The sequence below is a fragment of the Agelaius tricolor genome, unplaced genomic scaffold, assembly GCF_023055355.1.
Source record: "Agelaius tricolor isolate 1412-34295 unplaced genomic scaffold, bAgeTri1.0.p SCAF_23, whole genome shotgun sequence".
In the NCBI taxonomy this organism is placed as follows: Eukaryota; Metazoa; Chordata; class Aves; order Passeriformes; family Icteridae; genus Agelaius; species Agelaius tricolor.
This window is the reverse complement of record NW_027269283.1, coordinates 10,570,768-10,595,941: the sequence shown is the minus strand read 5'-3', so window position 1 is coordinate 10,595,941 and position 25,174 is coordinate 10,570,768. Positions and strand designations below refer to the sequence as shown.

The 25,174-nt window shown below is 47.3% G+C and overlaps 1 protein-coding gene and 1 long non-coding RNA gene across 2 annotated transcripts; one reads left to right on the top strand and one right to left on the bottom strand.

The window, feature by feature from the left end:
- Positions 1-908: 908 nt before the first annotated feature.
- Positions 909-17,569, bottom strand: APCDD1L (APC down-regulated 1 like). Its single transcript, XM_071446817.1, has 4 exons — positions 17,195-17,569; positions 6,637-6,748; positions 5,350-5,908; positions 909-3,036 (listed from the first exon to the last, which is right to left on the bottom strand). The coding sequence occupies exons 1-4, from the start codon at positions 17,229-17,231 to the stop codon at positions 2,272-2,274; spliced, it is 1,473 nt and encodes a 490-aa protein (XP_071302918.1). The 5' UTR covers positions 17,232-17,569; the 3' UTR covers positions 909-2,271.
- Positions 17,570-17,618: 49 nt separating this feature from the next.
- Positions 17,619-23,660, top strand: LOC139599514 (uncharacterized). The gene is made up of 3 exons (XR_011682253.1): positions 17,619-17,781; positions 18,300-18,415; positions 23,257-23,660. It is a non-coding gene; the product is annotated as an uncharacterized lncRNA (long non-coding RNA).
- The last annotated feature ends 1,514 nt before the right edge of the window (positions 23,661-25,174 follow it).

The following is a 25,174-nucleotide window of genomic DNA, read 5'->3' as shown; positions in this document are numbered from 1 at the left end:
TTTAGGAATGTGTCTTCAAAAACTGTGAACAGAACAATAAAAGTTATGATATTTATGCAAATAGCTCTTCTGTGGGTTTTTTTCCTCTCAGAGGTGTCCTTAGAGGGGAGGAGAGGACAAGGAGGCTCCTGATGAGGTTTCCCAGGGCAGTGCAGCCAGCAGAGCCGTGGGGCACTGGTGCTGCTGGAGCCTGAGCTGCTGCAGGGCAGAGCCTTCCCAAGGGCTTGTGGCTGACATTGCATAAGAGGGTGATGGTGTTTCACAGCACCTTAATCCCATCCCCACCTGTAAGGATCTGTGGCCTTGTAAGAGCTTTTACACCGTGCAGGGCCTGGATGCTTGTTAAGTTTAATCCATTTTGGTGCCATGTAAATGAAAAAAAAAATCTGCACACAACTGTGATTCATGGGGGTAAATGTAGGGCAAGAATTGCCTTGTCCCTCTTCCAGCCATGCTCCAAAGGCAGCACAAGGCTGTTCCTGTTCCTGCCATGGGCAAATGTCCTGCAGAACAGGTGCCTGTGCTGATGGGAGCCACAGGAGCCTTTCTCTGGGCTGTTGTGAGCACAGTGATGGGAAACTCCTGGTGGAAAAGTTCTGCCAGAGTGTGGCTTACAGGAGGTGCAGCTGAGCTGCCCAGGACTTGCCCAGTTCACAGCATCCTGATGGGAACATCCCCAAGGAGACACCACCTGCTCTGAGATCACTTCAGTGGCCCCTGCATCTCCGTGCAGCAGCAGGGAACAAAGCACAGCCAACAGGATTGGAAATAAGATTTGCCTGCTGAAGTCTCCAGGGATTAGGGAGGGAACCCAAGGCAAGGCAGCCAAGCCTGGCCCTTTTGTGTATCACCTTCAAGTAGAACTGTTTATGTGCATGACTAATACTGGGTCATGCCTGGAACACGTGAACATGCTGACAACATTTATGTCACAACTGTAATGCATTTAATAAGCTTCTCATTTGAATTATTAATGTACAGATCCCCCCAAAGTATTTTTGTGTTATAAACCCCATAATTTATCTAAGTACAAGCTGCAAGTTCGTACATACAGCATTAAGAAGGTGGCTATTGCATAGCTGCTTTAACAAAATATCTTTTGTGGGTAAGATATATAGGCTTATTTGGAGAGGATTTAGCTGCTGGAGAAGGGCTTCTCGAGGAAGTAATATGATGCTTAGCTGCAGCAGACAGGGAATATAATTTCATAGTTTGTCCTGCTTGTCAGTAGGAATCAGTTTGACCTGACTGTGCTGTCTGATCTGAGCATCTCTTCAGCTCATTGTTCACCAGAGGCAGATTTATAAAACATCTGTACAGGAATAAGGCTGGAAGTGACACTTTGAGAGGAGAGCTGGATCAACAACTGCTGTGCCAGTAACTGCAAAGGAGGCAGTGGGAATGCATGGCCTGAGAGGGCTGTGAGGGATCTTTCCCTTCCCAGGGCTCATGGTGACAGTGCCTGTGCTGGGCATGGCAGCAGTGACACGGGGACACTGCTGAGGGCTCACAGCCAGGCCAGCTCTGCACTGGAGAGCTGGGTAACACGGCAGGGATGCAGTGCTGCAGCCAGGGAATGCTGAAGCTTGGAGCTGTGCATAGAAGTGTTTTCCATCTACTGTAATCTATGCCCAGGGTCAGCTGGAAAAGTCAAGCCCTCTATGAGAGCTGTTCTGGGCATCTCCAAGTGCAAAGACTGTTTGTGGGTCCCTGTGTGTGACATACACAGGCAAAGTGCAGAAAATATCTGTAAACTGCAAGAGGCATGTGAACCGTGCCCTTCTCAAGAACACTTGCTGACTGTTTATTGCTGACTGACTCTGCAGATTAAATTTGCATGAACAGCAAAAAGGAGTGTGATGGGAGGGAACTTAACCTCAAAGAAACTCAGCAGCCAACACTTTGGATGTTTGAATTACATCTGAATCAAGCTCTTGATTAAATCTTAGCAATGTCAAAAGCTCAAAGCAGCAATTTTAATTGATGTCACTTTTTTCCCCCCTCGTGTTGCTAAATTATCTGTTGCAATGTGCAGTGCATCCCTGTCAGTACATTAAATTTGCACGCAAAGAGGGGAGATTAGGCAATAAAGCCACAGGACAAACAGTGTGGAGTCAGGCATATCTCCTTGGCTTCATTCACTATTGGGTGTTTTTAAAAAGTGTTTCCAAATCTGAGTAAAACTGATTCCAGATGTGCTCATTTGAAGGACATAAAAATCACGCTAGCACCAAGATTTATCTGAATTCTGCATTGTACCTGAAGAGATAACTAGTCCCATCTTAGAAACAGAAGTGCTATAAACAATAAAAAGGCCACAGGCAAAGGTTTTAGTGCTTCAATCCCATTAGCATCCTTTCTTCCCACGTATTTCAGACTGATGTAGTTAGAGAATTCCTCCGAGGCCGCAGCACACTGGATCAGAGGGGCCTGGTAGGAGGTGGGCCGCTTGTCGGGGCTGTCGGGGCTGGAGCCGTCCGTGGGCCGCTCCCCGATGTAGAGGAGGCTGCGCTGCTGCGTGTCCTGCTCCGTTTTGAACAGCTCGTACTCGGTGTGGGGCAGCTTGATGCCCAGAGCCAAGCACCCGTTCGTGGCTGTGATATCCTGCTCCACGCCGGCGCTCCAGGAGCCCTCCAGCCCGCAGCTCCCGGGTTCCGAGGAGTTGAGCATCAGCACCGTCACCTGGTCCATCGGCGTCACCCGAGCCTGGGTGACTTTAAAAGCCAGCTCGGTGCCGCCGCGCACCTTGGAGGAGGGGATGCCCTGGCTGTAGTGCCCGGAGGCGTAGATGGTGAACGTGGGCTGCCTGCAGAGCGGGTCGGAGTAGTGATAGTAGTGCCCTTCCCAGGTGTGGTTGTTGCCGTGGAATGTGAAGTACCTGGTGAGGAAGAGCACGGCCGGGCGCACCTCGCAGTGGGTGCTGACCCAGCTGCCGCTGAGCTGCATGGGCAGCGCGGCTCGGGCGGGCAGGATCGGGGGATGATGCTCATCGGCCCTGGAGATAATCCCGCACGCCGGGCAAGGCTGCACGTGGTGCTGCAGGAGACAGAAAATAACAGTTCTGCCAATTGGGAAGCAAAAAACTAATAATAATTTAAAAAAAAACCCTTCCAGAATATTTCAAAAGCTGCGACTTCCCTCGGCCGCAGCAGGGTGCGGAGCTGCGGGGAGCTTGGCAGGGCTGCCGAGCAGATTAAGGGGATAAAGAGCTGCCCTGCTCTTTGCTATTCTGGTAGCCGAAGGACACCGCGCTGTGCCCTGAGGACAGCCCTGAGGACAGCCCGGGGCAAGGGCAGAGCCGCAGCCAGGACGGGGAGCGCTCCCTGGGGACATCCAGGGGGCTCCCATCCGGTTTCCATGGAGAGCTGGGTGAGAATGAGGGCGCGGGGCGGTGCCAGAACAGAACCACGCCGCAGCTTTCGGCAGTGAAGGAGGCTGTGACACCGGCCGGGGAGAGCTCTGTCACCTCCGGGACAGCCCAAGGTGTTCTGCCTCCCCTCGCCCCGTTCCTGCCCCCGTTCCCACAGCCAGGGATGCGGGGCAGGACCGGGATAAGCCGGGAGGGGACGCGGGGTTTTGCCAGCAGCCGGAACGGGGGAAGGAAACTCGGGGACCCTGTGCAGAAGGAGGCCCTGACCTTCGCTTCCCCGCCGGGGCAGAGCTCTGAGTCAAAGCAGCCCTGCCCTGATCCGCTGCCAGCAGGGGTTTTGTGTAGCTTGGAAATTTTTCTTGTACTTCATATATCACAACTGATTTATTTTTAAATAAGCAGGGTTGGAACATTATATAATTTTCTAGAACACGAGCTAATCTTTACTGAACTGTCATAGGCAAGAAGGTTAAATAACTCAGTAGTTAACTGTAGGGTGGGTAATTTACATGCAAGTTGATTGGAGTCTACTGTAATTTAGTCATTTTCAGCTTGCTTTACTGCTACTGTCACAGTAATGAGTGCTGACAGTACACAGTACATTATGGCTAAATAATCCCAGAAGTTGGCAAATATATATGCTCTCCTTAGGCAGGAAATTCTTTGATAATGAAAGGTAATTTGGGGAGAATAGGTTTCTTTAAAACAGATATAAATTTAAGGGGAAAAGAGTGATATTTTCAAAAAGAGAGTTAAAAAATAATTCCTGACATAGCTGTGTAACTCACCAGCACAGGCAAATGGATGTCAGTTCACAGAAAATAAAATAAAAAAAAAAAAATAAAAAAAGAAAGAAAGAAAAATCCTGTGCCCAATAAAATTATCATTATGGACATGGAGCCAAAACCCTTACTTGCTTAAACCAGTCGTGTGAAGTTATTTCTAATGTATGGCAGCTTCTAATTATGGCCAAGTGGTGACATCATGTGCGGGTCCATTGGAGAGCTGTTGGCTGATTAATTACAGGGCTGCATTCAGAGAGTGAATTTCAGTATCTTTAGGTTTGGTTTTAAATTAACTTTTAAAAGTATTTATGTTTACCATCTGGTTTTGCTCATATATATGGTTTTGGCCCAAGATAATACAAGTTTAACCAATTTGAGAATGTTACTTTTGAGAGGGAGGGGAGTGTTGCTGTGTTTTTTGAAGTTCAATTGGGGTGGTTCAAGGTGTGGGGAAATGCTGCCCCAAAATAATTTTTTTTCATTTATTTCCCTTCTATCTGACAAAGTTCAGAGAGGTGTTTTCACCCCATTTCGCTGCTCCACCATATTTCTGATTTGATCAGCTTCGATTCGGATGGAAAGCTGCTTTCATGGGAATAAACTAAGGTGCTATAAAACAAAATAGAATAGAATAAAAGGCAACCAAAGTCTGCTGCTCAGTTTTATGTATATCAAAATGGAAGTCTGCTTCCTATGTAATAACATTAATGTACTGGGGGCAAGTTCCTGTGCTACTGGCATTGCAGCAAGGGCTGAAGAGTTAATGGCAGATCCCTTGTTCCCCTCAGCCTGGAGCACACCCCAAGGAGCAAGGAGAGGGCAGAGCAGATGAAGGGCAGAGCAGATGGGCTCTAACAATGTGCAGCCTGAAGCCTTCACTGACTTTGGTGCTGGAGACAAGGAAAATGCATTTCCTAGGAAAACACAGCCCAACAAAAGCTGGTAGCTCCAGGCCCACGTCAGTGCAGCCTTGTTTCCCATGTTGGCTTTGCTGGGCTTTCACCCACCCTGGTCCTGTCCTCTCAGGAAGGCAGAGGGTGAACCCCGCATGCCCCAGGTTCCCACCCCACCTCACCCGCGTGTCCTTAGGACTGCGGGGACCAAGCACTGCCAGGAGTGACTGGAACAGCCGGGGAATTGCCGGCAAAGCCCTGGTGCAGCGAGGAGGGGACCGTGCAAAGGCCTCATCCTTACCAGGGCGCTCTGCAAGGGGCGCTGGTAGCCGGTGGGGCGGTAGTGCAGCCTCTCCCCCCAGTCCGTGTGGATGTCCCCCAGGTAGAGCTCCTCCACCAGCCGGCTCCCGCTCTGCTGCGGCTGCAGCAGCGGCTGGAAGTGCCTCTCCACCCGCACCAGGCTCAGCTCGTGCATGGCGAAGCCCAGGGCCGCTGTGCAGTCGCGCTCGGTCTTGGCGCTCAGCACCTCGTACAGGGCTCCGGGAGCCCAGGAGCGCCCCGGGGGCAGGAACCCGCGGCAGCCCTCGCCAGAGGTCTGGTTGATCCGGGAGGCCGCCTCCCGCATGGCCTTCGGGCTGTGGAACACGATGCCCACTTTGTGGAGGTGGTAGTCGGCCTCGGTGGCGCCGCGGGTGATCCAGGAGGCCTGGCGCAGCCGGAGCTTGCCCTTGATGACCAGCGAGTAGGAGGGGTCGCGGCAGGACGGGTCCCAGTAGTAGAACTGCAGGGCCTTGAAGAGCCGGTTGGTGTAGAAGAGGTAGGATCGGGTCAGGAACTCGGGTCCCGGCCGCACCTCACACCTGTGGGGAAGGCAGCGCTGAGCCATGGGGAATGGGGAGAAATCCCTCCCATGGCAGCTGGGGTGCGGGAGCGGGGTGAGCAGAGCTAGGAGCAGCTTCCTGGGCAAAAGCATGTGGGAACACATGGTGGCCACCTGCGGGTGGCTTACAGTCTGGGCATCGGCTACTAAAATCTAAAAGTGATGGACAGAGGCCTTACACTTCAGGCATGTCCACAGGAGGAGTGCAGAGGGCAGCAGGAATTAGGGCTGCTCTGCCCGTTTGAGCTGCACCCCGACAGGGAAATAGCAGGTGGCTCTAGGGACACCCGGGGGTCCCAGCCCTCCTCCAGATGGTAATGAGGGCTTGGGACGGGGAAAAGGAATCTCTCTCTTCTTGTTGCCGAGCAGTTTGCTCTGTGGGGATGGGCAGAAGCTGCGCTGAGGAGTTGGGGCCTCTGGGGGTCCATTCTGAGGTTCTCCACGGTCTGGGGATGCATTCCCAGTGGATGGGGATGCCTTCCCAGGAGAACGAGGTGGCTTACCCGGGGTGTTAAGGGAGAGTTCCCGGGTATCTGGGGCCCTTTGAGATGATGTTCCTTCCCAGGTATGGGGTGTCTTCCCGTGGTTTTAGGGGCGCATTGTCAGGGGAGAGGGGCGGGCTCCCGGGGTCTGGGAGTGCCTTCTCGGGGTTTGGGGCGCGTTTCTGGAGGGTGGGGGTGCCTTACCCGGGCTCTGGGGGTGCCTTACCCGGTGGAGACCCAGCGCCCCTCCAGGCGGGGCGGCAGCCGCGCGGCGGTCCCGGCGCTGTCCTGCAGGTGGCGCAGCTGCTGGCGGCAGGGCGGCTCCGCGGCCGCGCAGGCTGCGGGACACGGGGGAGGGAGCGGGGTCAGCGCGGCCGGGGCAGCGCCGAGCGGAGCCCCCCGACCGCCGAGCCCCGCGCGCACAGCGAACGGAGCCCGCTCAGCACCAAAGCCTTAGCTAAGGACCCTTAGCGGGGTTTTAGTTCGCTCAAGTTTTCCGACTTGAGTTTCGTCTGAATCCAGCTGGTTTTTAGATGAAATCTTCAAATAACACGGAGCGCTCTTTGTTCGTGTTCTTCCCCTCTGATGCTATTGTTGAGGCAGTGGCTGGAACGGGGAATTACAGCATGGGAACGCTGGCCTTGCCTGTCGCCCGCCATAAGGACAGTAATTCTGTCACTTACCTCATTTCCCATAACAACGGATGTTATTGGCTTAGGGAATGTGTGAACACTCAGCTAAATCCTGAAGACCTTTGCATGCACGCACACATATGTACATCTATTCCTATACATTATTCACTCTTTGCTTAAGCTCTCCATGGCACTCATTGCAGGCCCGCTTCTCTAAGAAACTTGGGATTTCCCTCTTCATGGCACCATGGAATGAGCTGTTGGTGAAGCTCCTCCCGAAACCCCACTGATTCTCTGTGGCACAACTGACCCTGGTTCCAGTGGAGCTCAACCCAGCCAGGGCTTTATGAGCCCAGAGGGGGTCCATTGGCTCCAGCTGTACTTTGCATTTTACCCAGGAGTGTGCTGGACATTTTGAAGCCAACATTTATTCACTCCATACCAATGTTAGGACACAGGTTGCTTTCCAGCCTGCTTATCAGCTGGAACAAAAGATCCAACATCTCTGTGTTGCCTTCCCACAGAATGAGGATGTGAAAGGTTTGCACACCCCGTGCCTCAGTCCAGGAGATGAACACACAGAGTCACAATATACAAGCTCTGGACCAAGTCAGGTAGGAATTCAGTAATTAAATACCTGCTGTGCAAGTCAAAGGCTCCTGGAGAGGGAGCCCCACTAAAACCCCTCTAAGAGGAGCGGGAATCCCACTCAATAACTTCAGACTTTTATCTGATGGACAAATTCAGCCACTTCACTATGATGCTGCCATTTGTGAAGGTTTTACAGATCACTTGAAATGGATTTATGTAGACTTGAACACACAAAGCCTGAACTACCACAAAAGGAATAAACACTTGGGGAGGGAAGCCCCCAGTGAAGCAGGAGAGCAGTACCCAAAGGCCAGGGAAAGCAGCCTTGCGTTTTCTGGTACCTCACCCTGCACTGGAGTGCATGAAACAGCTGGAAAGACACATTATTAGAGTTCAGGGCTCTTTGGGGAGCAGGCTCACAACTGCACTGCTCTCACCATCCTTAAGGGCTGGACGAGGTGAGCAGGCACAGCCAACTCCTTCACAATTGCTTGCACTCGTGCTTCCTAAAATGCAGTTCCTGTGATTCTTCATGTGAAAATGGAAAAATATGGGATGACAAAACCCACTGCTATTAGTTAAAGCTCTAATTTGGCAGCTGCAGCATGTGTGAGGCTGCCCCATGGGTGCCTATTTAGGAGAGCCATTAGGAGCTGGGGATCTGTGTCCTCATCCCAGCTCTGCCATGACTTTACTCTGTGGTCCTGTGTGCTCCCTACTCCCAGAGCTTTTTTTTAAACTCACACTCAGAATATGCCAAGATTCATTTGACTGCCCTAAGAGGCCTAAACACTGGAGAGTCATCAGAACAAGGGCAGTCCAAACTGAACCACACTTCAAACAAACACAAAATTATTATCCTAGAGAATACAGTAAACTAAAAAATAACTGTATTTGTATTAGAGGTAATAATGGACATAAGGGTCAAATTTGCTCTTGCCCATAACCACAGAAAGACTCCAGAGGTATCAGTGCAGTCTATAGATACATAGAATGCAGCTATAAAATATACAGGATATAACCCAGTCAAGTCACAAACTGAGCTCTGCGTGTGTTTATTGCAGCAGAAGCCCCAATATCTCGCTGAACCCTTCGTGCTACTCTTGGCAGAAACACTAATGGTCTACATTGTTTGGGAGCAAAGACACTTTGGCAATGCAAGCAATGAATTTTGACACATTCAATACAAAAGGGAATTTTTATAATTGGGATCAAACTTCATGGGGAAAGAAAAAAAAAAAAGCCTCCAGAATGTAAATATTTGACATGATGGGAATTCCTAGGGATTTTGTCTTACTTAATTGTGCACAAGACTCCAAGCTGGATGCATCCTCAAACCAAAAGCTATTGGCTTGTGTCCAAAATTTGTGGCTGCTTTTTTCTCTCTCAAATACTCCAGCCCCACCAGATCCAAACATCCTTTCAAGCTAGGAAAGTTTAGTCCCAGACCTAAAATCTGTAGTTAGAGCACCTCTCTATTCCAAGAGCAGCATAAAGTGGCTGTCACTCATGTCACTCTGTTACCCAGCCCCTGGTAAGGCGCATCAGAGCAGCTCCTCTTTCTTAAGAGAGACACAAATTAACTGCTCTATAGAGTTCTCAGGCAGGAGGAAGGAATTATTCACAATTCATCTTCAAGACAAAAATCCTCATTCATAGGAAAATCTAAAAAAATGCCTGACTGTGATCTCTCCCCCTCGCTCGCTCTGCCGTCCGTCTGTATCGATTAACCACAAGCGTTTCCAGAGAGCTCCCCAGCACAGCCCTTAGACAAAACAGGGGCTTTTCCCAGCTTTCCAGTGTGTGCTGCATCCCAAGGAGCAGCCCAAAGCCTTGGAGCAAGGAGCTGCACAAGCACCCAGGCAGGGAGTGGCAGAGCTGGGAACTGCTCATCACCACCATCAGCGCAAACCCAACCACGCCTGGAGCAAACAGCACCAGCAGCAGCTGCTGACCAACCATTCCAACCCTCACTTGTGTAAGCCACTTTCAGGAAAATCAGATCCATGGCATCAAATTGACAAGAAGGGCAGAACTGGAAATTCTCAAATTCTCCTCACAGTAAATTGTTGGTAAAAATAAGGTGGAAGATTTCGAGGCAACAGCCAAGCCTGGAAATGAGAGCCTTGTGCTACACAAGAGCTGTGTGCTCCAGATGCGGAGCCACTTCTCACTTCTAAAGGAAAAAACCATCAACCAAGAGAGAAATGCTGTCGTATTCCTCTTTGGAAACAAATCTTGTTTGTGCTCCCCCAAGCAGATTGACTCTGGAAAAAAGCAAAGTTGAGTCACACATCTGTTTCTTCATAAATGGAGGAGAAAATGCATATATTACAGTTTGCAACAAATTAGTTATTGTGGATCAGCTCTTCTCCAGAGCTAGATTGTTTAATCTGTTACATGTTATTGCCTCCTATGGCCAGAATTTATCATTCCCATTTATAATTCTAATGTTTCAGTTAGTCACCCATTCACAGGGTAAGATCAGGGCCTGAAGTCACGGAGCATTACCCATTTCTTCATTTAGAGATGACATAAAACCTTTGATATTTTCTGAGGAATGTTCAGACTGGAAAGAAATAGGCGATAAGAAATGTATCAATGTATTTTGCATAAGTGAATTATGTTTTTCCACACAGACTTCATTAACACAGCAAAACAGTGTTTCTTTAGCATTTTTCTCTCCTGAGAGCACACAGAACAGATTTTGGGTTAGCCACTGAAGGAATAAGCATTCTTTTAGAAGCAAACAAAATGGTTGTATTTAGCAAATCAATTTTTCTTGCATTTGTGTGGAGATTAAGTTAGTAGTGCCTTTAATTCACTCAGAAAAAGGCATTCTCAAGAGAATAGCTCTGTGGGAAGAGATAAATTTTATATTATAATATTATAAAGTTATAAAATTTAAATATAACCCACTGGGGATGGAGAAGTGTATCACAGCAGAACCTTGCATTTTGCCTATATGCAAACTGAACACAGTTCAGGACGGGACTTAAGCACACGCTTAAGTCTAATTGGTTGCAGTGAAACTTAAGCATGTGCTTGAAATTAAGCCAGTGCATGAGCATTTTTCCTGATTAGTAATGCCTCCCTGAACTGAAGCCAGAATGTGGTCAAGTGGTTGAGGGAGGATGCCAGCGCTTTCACTGGAGCACTGTTTGGTTTCTGGAAAAGTATTTCTATTATTCATCCATTCTCTTATTTGTCTGTAAAACAGGTATTTTCACATTTAGCTGTTTCACCATTCTGGTGCTCAGTTCATGATATTCATAAAATGCTTTGAATTCACAAAATGTTTCTCAGTTATGCCCTCAGGGCTGGCACAGTAACTGTATTACCCATGAACTATCATTGCAGAGCATCATCCTGAGTTTCCTCTGCACAGCTGAGCATAATCACACATGAAATCCTGCAGATCCTAAGAGGAAGCTCAGCCGACTCAAAAGTCCCAAGTAGTTTGGGATTTTAGAGAAGTTTTCAAAACATACTTTCCCCACATACATTTAGCACAATGGCACATGAGTTCAGACATCCCATTCTATGGTTTTAGCCTGGCTTTGTTCTAAGGCTGTGAGCACTGCCTGATCTGTCTCATATCCAAAATTAAAATAGTGAAGGGCTTGTGGTGAGTTGCCTGGGGGTTTTAAAGGCACTAGAGAAGTAAATATTTTGCTCATGGAATAATGGAATCATGTCTTTTTCTCGTTAAGTGCTAGGTCCAGCAACAGATGACAAGACAGATGGGATTTGTGGTAGGGAAGGGAAGGAAGGAGAAGCACCCCAAAGATCTTCATCAGTATAAACTATATTTAAATAAAATGGCTTCTTAAAACTGCCTCTCTGGCTGTTTACCCCAAAGACAACCAAGCCTAACACTATAAAGGGGATTCAAGGGCTTGATCCCAGTTTTACTGAAGTCTGTAAATGGCAAATATTTCATCTATATTCTTTAATTCAGATGAGTCGGAAACTCAACAGAAAAAACAGCCCATGGATGTGAAATTAATGCCACACTGTTGTTATGAATGTATAGAGCACCCATGCAGGTTTTGGCAGCACCCCTGAACCCCTGCACAGACACTTTATTAGTGGCTATCATGGCCATTTGTAATAGTGATGGCTAAGCATATTTTTTCCTGGAGTGCTTTGAAGAGCAGAACCAGTAATCAGCCATGGCTTGGCTATAAAATGTCAACCTCATTTCAAACGTCTAAATCACTCACATGGACCAAGAGTGCAGAGAGGACCACCCACCACATAATATTAACATAAACAGAGCATTTACCCAAAGCAAAATGAGCAACTGGAACTGGCGGGAGTTGAGAGTAGAACAACAAAAAATGATGAGGGGGTGGGAGAGATTGAGTTACAAAAGAAGATTAAAAGAGCAGAGTACATATAGCCTGGCTGAGCAAGATGGATACAATAACAGCCTATAAATATTCACAAAGCACAAACACCAAGGAAAGGAAGGAATTCCTTGCAGTGAATAAAAGGATTCTGTTGGGAGTGAATGAGGAGAGGAAAAACATGTGGCTTGTATGGCAGAGTGAACTTCTCAAGGCACAGTGTAGTAGGCAACCTAAGTCCACTTGCTTGGCAGGATTTGAGGGATTGAGCAGAGCATTAGTTCAGCAGGGAACAGCCCGCTCTTGGCAGGGAGTTGGCAGGATAATCTGAGTGGCCTTTCAGTCTCCCACTGCTATGGAGCTGTCCCAGTTCCCTGCTCCCACGGGGGACAGCTGCTCTCTTGTGTAAGCACATTGTTCACTGTCCTGCTCTTCAGAATCCCTGCCTGGCCTCCATGGGACGAGAAATGAGGGCTGGATGCACAAAGGCATTTAGGGATGTACAGACCTAAGGGACTGCAATAGGTACTAAACTGCTGGACACAGCTGGGAATCCCAGCAGGTCCCTGCCATGTCAAGTACTCACTGCTGAAAATCTAAGTCCAGGAAATTAGGTTATAAACCCACTAAAGCAAGAACAATCCTTTTGTTCTCTCTTTATTTAGCACCTAACACAACAGGACTCTTGGCGCTGCTGCAAGGATACTGTTTATAGTAATAAAAATAGGATCTAATAGGATCTAATATTCTGAGGCTACTTGGCTCCTGCAAAGCCAAGGATGAGAAGGGCATTCAAAAGCAGTCATAGCAGAAGGCATCCTCGGGAAAAAAGCTCTGCAGAAAGGAGGGAAACTGATCCAGAGCCCACACCAGCAATACACACACATTTAACTTAGAGCCACAAGTGACCACAGAAAAAGGTTACTTGTTCAGCTGGAGCACAGAATTAAAGTTACTTCTAACATGTGTTTTGGGGTCTGGGTGTGGTTTCTAGATAGCCTGAAATTTCAGTCTACTGTTTTGCCTGTCCACATCAGCCAAGTTTTGATGTGTTCCAGTTCTCCTAAACCCTGCCGACAGATGCTAAAATCAGAGCTGACATTCAACCTACGTGCTGCATAATCTAATAACAGGACTTGTGCTACTCAAAACTAACAAATTCTGGGAGCTTTTCTGCAGCAAAACCTTGTTGTCATTTATATTCTCATCTGTCTTTTCCAGGCAGCCTAACTGGGAAATATGTTGGTTTTTTTTTTTCTCTGAAAAGCTTTAAAAACAACATGTCATTGTGTTTTTGTACCAACAGGGGAGAGCCAAGCCGTAATTTGCTTGTCCAGCACTTGTGGATTTAGTGAGAGTGTGAACAAGGTGAATCCAATTGTCTCAGTGGGGAGCTTGGTGTATACATTGATCCCAGACTGCCAGGAGAAAGCTGCTTCCAAAGACCACAGTCTTGGAGTTAGACAAGGCCAAAATGTCACACATTTGTCAATGTTTCTTATTAACCCAGGAGAAACCATGGGGGACTTTTTCAGTGCTTGACATACACTCAAGTTTAAAGCATTATTTTAAAATCTAAACTCAAGCAAATCTCTTCAAGCACTCTGTGGTGAGACTTCTCCTGTTGATTTATGTCCCCTCACACCAGCTGTAAGTAGAGGTTGCACCAATCCAAATATCTGTCTAACAGTGCCACAGGAGCTGAGCTTCCTTACAGCATTCAGTTTCAGCTGAATTCAAACCGTGATGATTCAATGAAAATGAGAAAACACCACTATGAAAGCCACAATTATCACACCATCACCCTGCTAAAACTCAAAAATAATGATGGATTTCAACCCTCTTATCACTTAACACCCTGAAGCTCTGGCATTTCAAATAGATATCAGAGCTTCTTAGAAACAGAACTTCTCTAATTTTGCATTTTAAACCATGAGACTTTTTAACTCCTTACAGAAAATAAAACCCACAGATTGCAGCTTACTAACCCCTCGGATCTTACACAAATTAAAATGGGAAGAGAAGGAGCTGTTCTATGAATCATATTTTCAGTTTCTGGCAGCACTCTTAGCCTACAGAAGAAGGGTTACACATTGAAATTCTCACGTTCTCACTGTCAGTTTCTTGGGATTATTATATCTGAGATACACCATCTTAAAATCAGGAAGTTTCTCTTCTTTCATACCTTTATCTTCCTCAGCAAATGAGTAAGAAAACCAAAGCACTTGTGTAAGAGCATTGTATAGGTGCTTCCTAATTTTGAGGTTGATTTTAGCAGTGATTGTATCTCATCCATGAAAGCTCTGTCTTTATAGATGACATATGCTTTGTTGTGGGGAAACACAGGATCCCACTGAAAGCAAAACCTCTTTCCAAACTTTGTTCTGCCAGATGCAGTCTCCCCTAGCATTGGATTCCAGCTTTGGTTTTCTTCACAGCAATTTCTGGCTTTTGAAAATCTCCTTACTCAACAATTTGTGCTTGTGGGGAAAATATAGAAACCACACAATATTTTTTTCCCTTGTGCTTTTTTTACCTCTCAGCCCTGTTTTTATCTATATCCATATACTCTGAAACATGGCTAACCCTATAATTATTGAAAGAACAAATTGAGTCATATCACACAATCCAGCATAGCACATTAGTTGTTGATTTTTTTTGGCCTGAGAAATGAAGAATAAAAACCACCAACTTGGTAAAAATAATTAGCTAAGTAAACATTAACCAAATAAATATTTGAACCAAAGACAATGATGTTGGTTTAGCAGTAAGAACAGATATATTATTGTGTAAATAGACACACATCTCTGTGCTGAGTGTTGTTCTATCACTTATGGGATTCTCTTGCTAATCTCTTAACTGAATGCAACTGATCTTATTTTACCTCAACATTGTCACTTTCAAACTTAAAAATAAACATTGAAAGCAAGAACAGATCTTTTATGTTAAAACCATGTAGGAGAAGCTACGCATGAAAAATATCAGAGCAGTGTTATTGGAATGTACAGACTTTCATGAAAGCTTAGGTAAAACTCAGCAGGTCTCTGGGGACATTTCCAGGAATGAGTGATTCTTTTCTGGAGGAGACTCCAAAGTCAGATCCAGTTACCTAACTGAAGTGGTTTTTCAACTAATTATGCACTGGTGTCATGCTCATGCTAATGTTCAGCCTTATGCAAAATGCAGAATGCCAGTCTTGCTCACAGTGAGCAAAGCTTGCTTTGATTTTAATGAGTTCTGGGTCTGCCTTAGGTGTTTAAACAGTTACTTTGAGGTTCAGTTTCTGTTCTTACTGAAATCAATGGAAATTCTCTCACTGACATCAGATGAAAGAAGCAGAGAGTTTAGACTGAACTAAGAGAAACTGCATAAGGATTTAAGAAAGAATTATTCTAATTAGACTTCAGTGAGTAAACTTACATAATGCAGTATAACAGATTCCTGAGCAGAGCAACTTGAGCTAGTAAGATACTTGGAGGATTCATATTTCTCAGCTTTATTTTGCAAACACATGACAAGGATCCCACGTAAGAACAGGGAAAGTAACTGTACAGAAGTGCCCTGCTCAGAGATTTCTTTCTATAGTCTGGTCCTTTACACTTAATGCAAGTAATGTCCAATAGCTCTCTCTACACAGTTCTTTTGCCTTGATCACTAAGCCCTGAGCTGGAGAGGCAAGCCAGTGTGGTATTTGCTGCCCAAAACCTCAGATGAGTGAAATAAGTGGTAGAAAGAGCAGTAGAAACCAGGTGCCTGGATTTTCAGTGTCCAGACTGCACAAGGCCCTCAGGGACATCCTCCCACCCTTCCTTTCACCTGTCCCTTCTGTTCAGGAGTCTCAACCAAGGGTCTTCTCTGCATTTCCTAGGAAAATACTGTCTGAGGATAGAGGAGTCTCCCTCTGACTCTGCTCTTTGTCGTAAACAAATAAATAAAGAAAGAAAAATAAACAAAGAAGTAATTTTGTGTATTTTTCATAGCACAGTTGCCTTTGTTTTCCCATTTGGTCTCTTAAGACAGAACCTTTTCTTCTGAAACTGCTCCAAGAACCGTGGGGTTGAAAGATACCTTTCTGAAGGAGAGCTGCAAAGATGCAGCTTGTGCTGCCCCGCGAGTCTGTCTGCACAGCTGGGGCTCAGAATCAGGTCCCTGGAGCAGGAGGCTACTTGTGAGGTTGTCCCTTGCCAGAGCAGGTGCTGGAGCCTCCCAAGGAGAATTCCCAGCTCCAGTGAAAATCACTTCTAAGCCCTTCCTGCCGCGAAACTCTGCTCGGTGCTCTCCGTGCACCACACGCGGGACAGGAACGAGTTGCGGTGACAAAGGGGATGCCCGACTGCCTCTGCCAGCACCTCGCTGGGCAGCTCAGCACCGGACCGCCAGCCCTTCTGGCATCCCTGCACGGCGCTCACTCCTTCCGAAAAGGCTTCAGGGGTTCTGTCCCCGCTCCCAATCGCACAGTTCGGGGGCAGCAACCCGGGGCTCCGGGGCGCTCCCCGCCCGTCCCTGCCCCGGCGAGCGGCGCTGGGGCTGCGGCTCTCCCGGCACTCCGCGGGCGCACGGCGGGGAAACCCTGCCCAGGCCGGCGGGCACCGAGGCAGAGGGAAACCTGCCCGGGACAGCGGGCACCGAGGCTGAGGGAAACCCTGCCCAGGCCGGACTGAGGGAAGTGCCCCCGCCCGGGCACCGAGGCTGAGGGAAACCCTGCCCGGGCCGGCGGGCACCGAGGGTGAGGGAAACCCTGCCCGGGCCGGCAGGCACCGAGGGTGACCCGGGCAGGGAGCGGCGAGCGAGGAGCTCCGGACGCCAGGTGCCTCTGTCCGGGCGGGGGCACCCCGGGATCCCTGTCCCGGCGCCGGCCCCACCGAGACCCGCCGTGCGACTTCCTCCTGGTCCCCTCGCCCCCTCCTCGCCGCTTCTTTGCACCCTCTTCGCACTCCCCTTGCATTTTCCTGCATCCTCCTCCCCAGTCCGCTGCGCTCTCCTCGCACACTTCTTGCACACTCCTCGCTGTCCCTCTGCACTCCCCATAAAGTCGGTCCCGTTGCATTCCAACCCCTTGCACCCTCCTGCCCGCTCCTGCCCCTTCACTGTGCCCGGATGGGTGAGGGAGGCGACGGGGAACCTCATGAGGGTACGAACCCGACTCAGCCCCCCGCTCGCCCTCCCGTCCTCTCGCCGCGGGACGGCACCGGCCGCCGGTGGCACCTACCTACAAGCAGCCCTGCGAGCCACCAGCACCGGACCATGGTGCCCGCTGTGTGTCCCGGCCAGAGGCGCGATCGCCGCCGGTGCCCGCGGAGCTCAGCGGGGCGCGGCGCCCGGCGGTGCAGCCATGGGCCGCCTCCGGCGCTCCGGTGCCCGCGGCGGAGACACCCCGGCTTCAGCCCACAGGCGTCCTGCTCAGCCCGAGCCTTGCGAAGGGATAAAGGGGGGGCGAAAAAAGAAAAGTATATATTTTAAAATAAAGCACCGCAGCCCACCCCGCCTTCGCCGCGGAGCGCGTCCCCCCGGCTGCTGATGGCTTTAATGGAGCTTGGCAGCCACAGGTTCCCGCTGCCAGAAGAGGTGGAGACTCCGCCGCCTGCGCCCCACATGCGGCCGCGCACCGCACACGCGGGGGAGGAGGAGGAGGAGAAGGAGGAGGAGAAGGAGAAGGGCAGTCCCGGCCCGGCACCACAGATCGAGATGGACGCCCGCCTCGGGACTGGCGCTTCTCCCTCACGGACCGGCCCCACCTCAATCGACCTGCGGCCGTGGGGCTGCCCTGGCCCCCGAGGTCTCGGAGGCCGTTGGGGGGTAGGTCTGCGCTGTGGGACGCCATGAGGGGATGGTCCCCCTATCCCCACGCCATGAGGGGATCGTCCCTCTATTCCCATGACATGAGAGGATCGTCCCTCTATCCCCGCGCCATGAGGGGATCGTCCCTCTATTCCCACGCCATGAGGGGATCGTCCCTCTATCCCCACGCCATGAGGGGATTATTCCTCCATCCCCAAGCCATGAGAGGATCATCTCGTCAGCCCCGTGCCATGAGGGGATCGTCCCCATTCCATGAGGGGATCATCCCTCTATCCCCAGGCCATGAGGGAATTGTCCCCACATACCCACAGCCTGGTCCTCCTGCCCTCTGTGTCGCTGGCACCCTCAGACCCTTCATTATGACCAGGGCCATCAAAAGAATGGGGTAAATCCCTTAAAAATCCTCTCAACACTCTACACAGAAAAAATATGGGACTCTTTGAGGGCAAGTCAGAATGCCCATCTCAGGTGGTGCTTGCTCATGCCATCCATTCCCTCTCCGTTCCTCAAACCAGGCCTGTGGGACAGAGCTGCAACTGACAAAGGACTCAGAATCAGCTCTTGGCACGAAGCAAAGAACAAATCTGAACTTAGATGTGTCTGGGACAGAACAACACTTTTCTTTGTTTCGGTGAGTATTGATGAACCCTCTTGTTCTCTCCATTTGAGCACATAAAACAATGCGTGTGTCCCATAGTGTGAGGGCCCGGCCGCCTTTGGAAGCAGTGAGGGAAGAGGCTGAGCTGCCATGGCTCTGCCAGGTCAACACTTATGGTGCTGGCACTAAAGGCTGAAGTTTAATGCATTTTTCCAGACTGAAAAACTAGTTTCAGTATTTGCAAATGAGGCAAAGAAATCAAAACACATGTATGCCCCCGGCAGAACCCCAGGACCCTGCACACTCACTTTTCCTGGTGAAACTGGCTGTTTCACCAAATAAAAGGAAACTTTAGGGGAAAATAAGGAAGCTTGTCTCCAAGTTCACAGCAGTATTCCTGCTGATTGCAGTGGGGAGAAGCTGAGGCCTGATTCCATAGTCCCATATTTGCTAAGCAGGACCTTCAGCATGCTGGGGTGAGGTCTCACTGCAATGGGTTTAATGACTTTGTCAAAAATAATGCATAACATCTTTAATGTGAAGCGGGACAAACTTATCTGTCCTGAGTGCATAAAGAATTAAAGTTTAATGATACTTGCCAAGATAAAAAATAACAAAGTCCATTTGTAATGCAGGCACTCCTTTTTCTAGCTGATGTTTTTATCTCTTTTTGTTTCTCAAATTCCCCAAGCCAGTCATTCTCGGTAAATGTCCAAACCACTGCGGTTTTATTATATTTACAAATATATAAATTCTCAAATGCATAGGCAAAAAAAAAGTTGTCCTTTATAATGATAATAGAGAGAAAGAAATAGTTCTGCAAGAAGTTTTCTTTATAAACCAGCACTTACTCTTTTCAGGCATCCCCAACTTAAATGAGAAAAATAATGGAACAGGTAGGCTTTTACCACTAACAAACTTTTGTTTTGGCTACACACCTCTCATATGACACTTCCAGCCTCTAACACTAATCTCCTTGACTTCTTTCAGAGTATTCTAAAAGCATTTTTGGGGGGAAGGAATAAAACCAAAGCAGAGCAATTTTCACACAGGTGTCTGAAAATTTTAATAATCATACGTAAACCATGGCGAGCTTTTATCACATATCAGCCCCACAGGGCACAGTGATAGATTTCATTCATCTGGCCTCTTTCATCCCTGTGGCTCCCAAGGGACCTTATCAAAGTAACCGAGCCATGAGCCTTTCTCTCTCTTCCTTTTGGGAAGAATTCCTCCCTCCACCCTGGTGCTGCGGAGCCCCGAGCACGGCGATGCAGCTGCTGGGCCGTGCTCTGCCCCGGGAGGGTGAGAAGAGTGCCACAGCCTGTTAGAAATACCAGGAGGATTAAGACAGGCGATGGAGTCTTCCAACCTGGAAGTCTGCCAGGACATCAGGCTTGCATTCTCAGCTCGTGTAAAAATGGCTGGGTAATCTTCAGCTCCTGCAGAGGACCAGCAATGTAAAAATGCCTATAATTTTTATTATCAAATAATTACAGGCTACCTGCTGGGCAAAGCACGTGGAGGGAGACAAATGAGTACAAATAGCCTGTAATTCCAGCAGAACTATGTGGCCTGATTTATGCATTCGAAGAGAATAAAAGCTGTTCCTATTCTGATTCAGGGGCACTTTACTCGCAGTGCTGTAAATACTAACACAGCTGCAGGGTAACTGGGAACCAGCCCAAGGTGTTTTTACATTAGCTATGCTTCACTTGCCTGGCACCTTGTGTAATATTCATTCCTGTGCAAAACAGGTACAGAATATTTGAACTCAGGCTCATGCACTCTTGTTAGCTACACAGGGCATTGAGTTGTCCTGTTCCCAAAGGCCAAATATTTTCTCTTCCCCTTGCCAGAACAGCAAGGATAGGCAACCACACGTGAAGGCAGCAGGCCAGGAAACCAAAGACTGATCAGCCAACTGCTCTGAAAATACTGTTGGCTGAAAAGAGGGATCCTCTGAGTGGGACTTGGGTCCCCAAAAAGCCCTGTGCATAAATCATAGCAGTGCTGCTTCTGGAGTCCTGTCTCTAAGAGGGGATGCCAAGGGATGCACTGGGCCACCTGGAAGCGCTGAGTATGTGCATTTACAACTAATATATACCTCTAGAACCACTTGTGTTCTATTTCACTTTCAGGGGTGTATATTTTGGGGGGTGGAAATTGAATCATATATCCCTCTTTTGGGGCACTTGTGGAGAAGAGCTACGTGTCCCTCATGGAACTTCACTGAATCTCATTGGGAAACTCTGGAGGGAGCTATATACATTTAACACTCTTGGGCTCACCAACAGATGGACCATGATGCACAATTGGAAGATGGGGACTGAAACAAAAAGTTATAAAGAAAGGTATAAAAATAAACAAACCAGGAAAAAATTCTTGAATTTTGCAGGGGAAAAAAATAAGGTGGGAATGCTATTCATTTCACTTCTAAGTAAAAACAGTTAATATGTGCAGAGGATTCTTCAGGAGAAATACAATGTGCAGAGCCTTTATTAATTAACTCAAAACATTTAGAGGAAGACAGCAGTATCTTCCCCAAGGGACACTGGAGCCATGGAGGATGTGTCCTGCTCAGACATGTGAAAGGTGCCATCAGGACCTGTCTCAGGGTGGTTTCCAGCTGGAATGGGCAATAATGAGTAGAAAGGAGTACCCTGCTTCTCTCAGCTCAGCACAGAGCAACCCTTCCATGCTGTATTGCTGCCACACTCCTCACCATTAGTAAAAAAATCATAGCATTGTCCTCCTTGATCACCCATCATTTCTTACACCTGCCTGATCTTGAGCAGGTAATTCCCTCTCACTTCTGCATGATTGGCAGCAGCCTGTCTGGACTTGGCCATTTGAGGTTTGGTGGATAAAGACAGAGTTTTGGTTGTCTTTACCAGCCACCTGAGATGAGCAGTGAAGGAAGTAGCACCTTCCTTTAGCCTGTTACTTTGCACTATTCACTAAGAAATAGTATTTTAAAAAAATATTGCAGAGTCATGCAATGCATACCCAGTGCATTTTACAGAGCAACAATAGGAAAATGTGAATAAACCTTGCAGAGCACCTGGCTCAGTGTATGTATTTATATATGAAAAAGCACTGGAGTATTATTTACATGCTTAGCTGGAGTTTGTCCTTTCTAGAGAAGTCTGGGCTGCTACCTGTTATACTTGGCTCACGATGATTTAAATAAGAATTTATAGACCCTAAACCATCTGCAAAATGTCCCAGCTCTTCAAGGCCAATGTAAATGCAATGAGGGGGGAAAACCGCAGAAAGAAAAGGTTAACAAGGTTTCTCCTTGCCTCCCCCTTGGCACATTTTATAATTAACTTTATAATGTCTGAGAGCAAAAGGTTGAAACAGATAAAGTTCCCACATCCTTGGAGATAATTGCAACAGTTTGTGTAGCACGTGAAGCAGCAGCAGCAGCAGCTCTGTTTGGTGTCACTGCACTACACAATATTTGCTGAGAGTGTGTGCACTGCAGGGCACTCTGGAGCCTGGCTTCACATCTCCACATGAAAGCAGCTTGCTGTGATTTATATCATCATGCTAATCAGGAAAACACATTAATTCAAGGTCCCTTTTGGGGCCTTGGGAAGAAGGAAGAATCAAAAATGAGCCAGATTTCTATTTTGTGCAAGGTGCCACTGTTTTCCAAAGTGTGAAGGAATTAAATGTGTCATTAATGTTTGCAGACACGTTAAAAGGCAGCTAGAGGAGAGAGCTCACTTCATGCTGCAGTGAGAGCCATGGGCAGGGAACCTTCTTCTGCCCCCTGACTCTATCAGCATTAAGGAAATTTAAAATTTAAATAAATCTTGAAATTCTAGGCCACGTTTTCTTATGAATGACAGATCCTTCCTGCCCTCAGTCCGCCACATTTCTCCAAGCCTGAAAACTGACGCTTCCTTCTTAACAGCAAAAAGTAGGAAAGACGTTTGTGGTCTGGTGGTTACACCATGGGGTTGGAAAGCAGAAGAAGTGGTGTTTCAAATCTGGGCCAAGATTCTTGTTCACCATGGACTTGATCCTGCCAGATACTGAGCACCCACTGATTATCCAAGGCCAGGCCCTCAAGCAATTCATGTGAGTCCAAGTTCTTGTTCCAAAGTAAAAACTGGGCCTGTATTCAAAAAACTTGGTGCTGATTCTGTGGTTATGCTGCTTCCTTCACAACCCCAGCAGTCCAGCATTAATTTTCATTTTCCCTTCTAGTGGCATGAGGGCTGGGACAGTCATATTCCAACACTTGACACCTCCAAACCTCTGGTTCCTTATGAAAATCTCATTTTACTTCTGTCTAGCATTTAGTTTTTTCAGATTAGTGGGAGGTCCTGTTCTTTAATGTTTCTGCCCATACCCAGGAAGGGAGAAGAATAACAAATCTGGAAAGAAATTGCTTTTATTCTGATGAATTGCAAAATCACCACTAGCTCTCTCTTTGGTTAGAGGAGAATCTACTATAGATACAGACACAGTCTGTGCTGAAACTGGTTTTTTAGGGCAACATGTGGCTTAGAAACAACAAGGAAGCATAATCATATACCTACTCTGATTGTTGGGCAAGGAATAAAATCTCCTCAAGGTTTTTTAATGCTCACCCATTAGGAGGAATTTAGGTGCTAGTGTCTTATAAATACCTTAGACTTGTGATTTTATGTAGGTTTTCCATGGACCTTGTGGCGACTCTGAACTAATTCTAAGGTTCTGCAAAATACATAACCAAGAAAAGCAGGTCTATTGTCAGAGACTCCATGGGGGTCCATGATTCCAAAAAGTCTGGAAACCACCACCAAGGTCAATGGATGGATTATTTAGATTGGATATGGCCCCTTTTTTCACATCCTTTTATTTAATGCAATTTTCAGGGTGAGATTTCAGCGTGCCAGTTGCACCACAGCAGGCAGAAAACTGCACAGACCTCTCTGACTCCAGCACTCCAAGCATGGCTCCTGCCATTCTGCAAAGACAGAGGAAATAAGAGGGAACTTGGGCCATCAGTGAAGAAAGGTAAAATAACCATATCTTTGTTCAGTCACTATAGTAACCATAAGCAGTTGTTAAAACAGATTTTGGAACATGTTAAAAACCCAATGGTCCCCAGTCCAGGGCTGTTGTAATAAGTCTTGTTTTCTCCTTGTTAAAACAATCATTTACTCTTTACTTTGAGGAAGATAAATGTTCTCAAGGCACACAGTGATATCAGCAGAGATAAATCACAAAGGCCAGCAGCCAAACTCAGGCTGCTGTGAGGACTGCACCATAAATTGCTGCAGCAGACATGCACCTGCTCACGCCTCAGGCCAGCCCCTTGCATGGCATATTCCTGCAAGGCATGAGGAAAGCACGTAATCACTTATTAAATTCTTGCTCTATCTAAAAAGTATTTAAGGATATGAACTTCAGTTCAAGCCTTGCATGTGTAATACCCTTATATGCCCAAAACATCATTCCACCGTGTGCATTTTTTCTGGTTTATGTATGTGCATTTTCCCTGACACTGTGCAAGCCTATCAAAAATGTTCTCAATGCTTTTTTTAAATATACCAGGAAGCTGTGGAATGAGGGTGTCTTTTGAGTGCTTTGGATTGTATGGCACACATTCATGTGAGGGTGCCCCATGGGTACCTGGGGCTTCAGCATTCTTGCCAGGTTGTCTTATTGCACAAACCCTCCTTGCTGCCCCCTAAAAACCACCAACTGTCCCAAACTGCTGACCTATTAACCAAACAAACTCTGCTAAATATTGCCATGTGTAAGTGTACTATTATTTTTCTAATTGCTAAAAACATGTCCTTCCTGCGCTCAATAGCCTCTGGAAGAGATTGTTAACAGCTGGGTATTTAGCACAACACAGGCTTTGGACTTAAAGGAACATTGTCCAGGTTAGCCAGTGAATTTGGCCATCTGTATTTTTTTTATAGATGATTCTTTTCATGTTATCCATGTTCTGTTTGAAACTGTGAATCAATGGCTCTCATGAGGATTAAGTCAGCAGAGAGCAGAGCTCATTATTAAAAGAAAAGACATGAGAGAAGATGGATGTAACCTTGCATAGCTGATGATGGATTGGGACTGCTTTTTGACTGGATGTACAACCTTTTGCTGTGGGAATGAGGACTGGGGGGGTGAGGGGGAGCACGTGGAGAAAATATTTTCTGGTATTTTCTGATGTGGTTGCATGGGATAGCTTGGACCCAAAACGTCCCAATCACTCCCAGCTATTTAGGGATCATGGATAAAGAGAGCTCCAAACTGTGCTTTGCCCGTGGTTTCAGTGGTGAGGGAGTCTTACATACGGCTGCAATAATTTTGACAACCTAATTTTATTTTCCACTATTATTGCAAGAGGTTTTTTCCTCCTGCTTTTTGTTTGCTGTGGAGGACCAGTCGTTTTTATTCTCATTTCTAGACAGCTTCAATTCCTGAAGCTGTGAACCGGTTTGCTGTTAGGGCATTTGTATTTTAGACATGAAAAACAGATGTCTAGACCCATTAGTGTTGGGAAGAGAGATTTCTTTGGTATTTGAACTATAAATATGGCAAATTTCCCCTCATCTTATATTTTGTAAAGCTTTGTTTTTGCAAAAATATCTAATCTTAAATCAAACTGTGGCTGTTTGGTTATACCAGTCCTTTTGAGCCAATACAGTCTATCACATCAGCAGCAGTTTAGGTATTCCAAAAATAAGATCATTATAAATCTGTGCTCTGTATTCCTGTGTCCCAAAATCTTAGGGATAAAGCAGAGATACTTCTGCATTTACAGAAGCAAGATTTAAACCT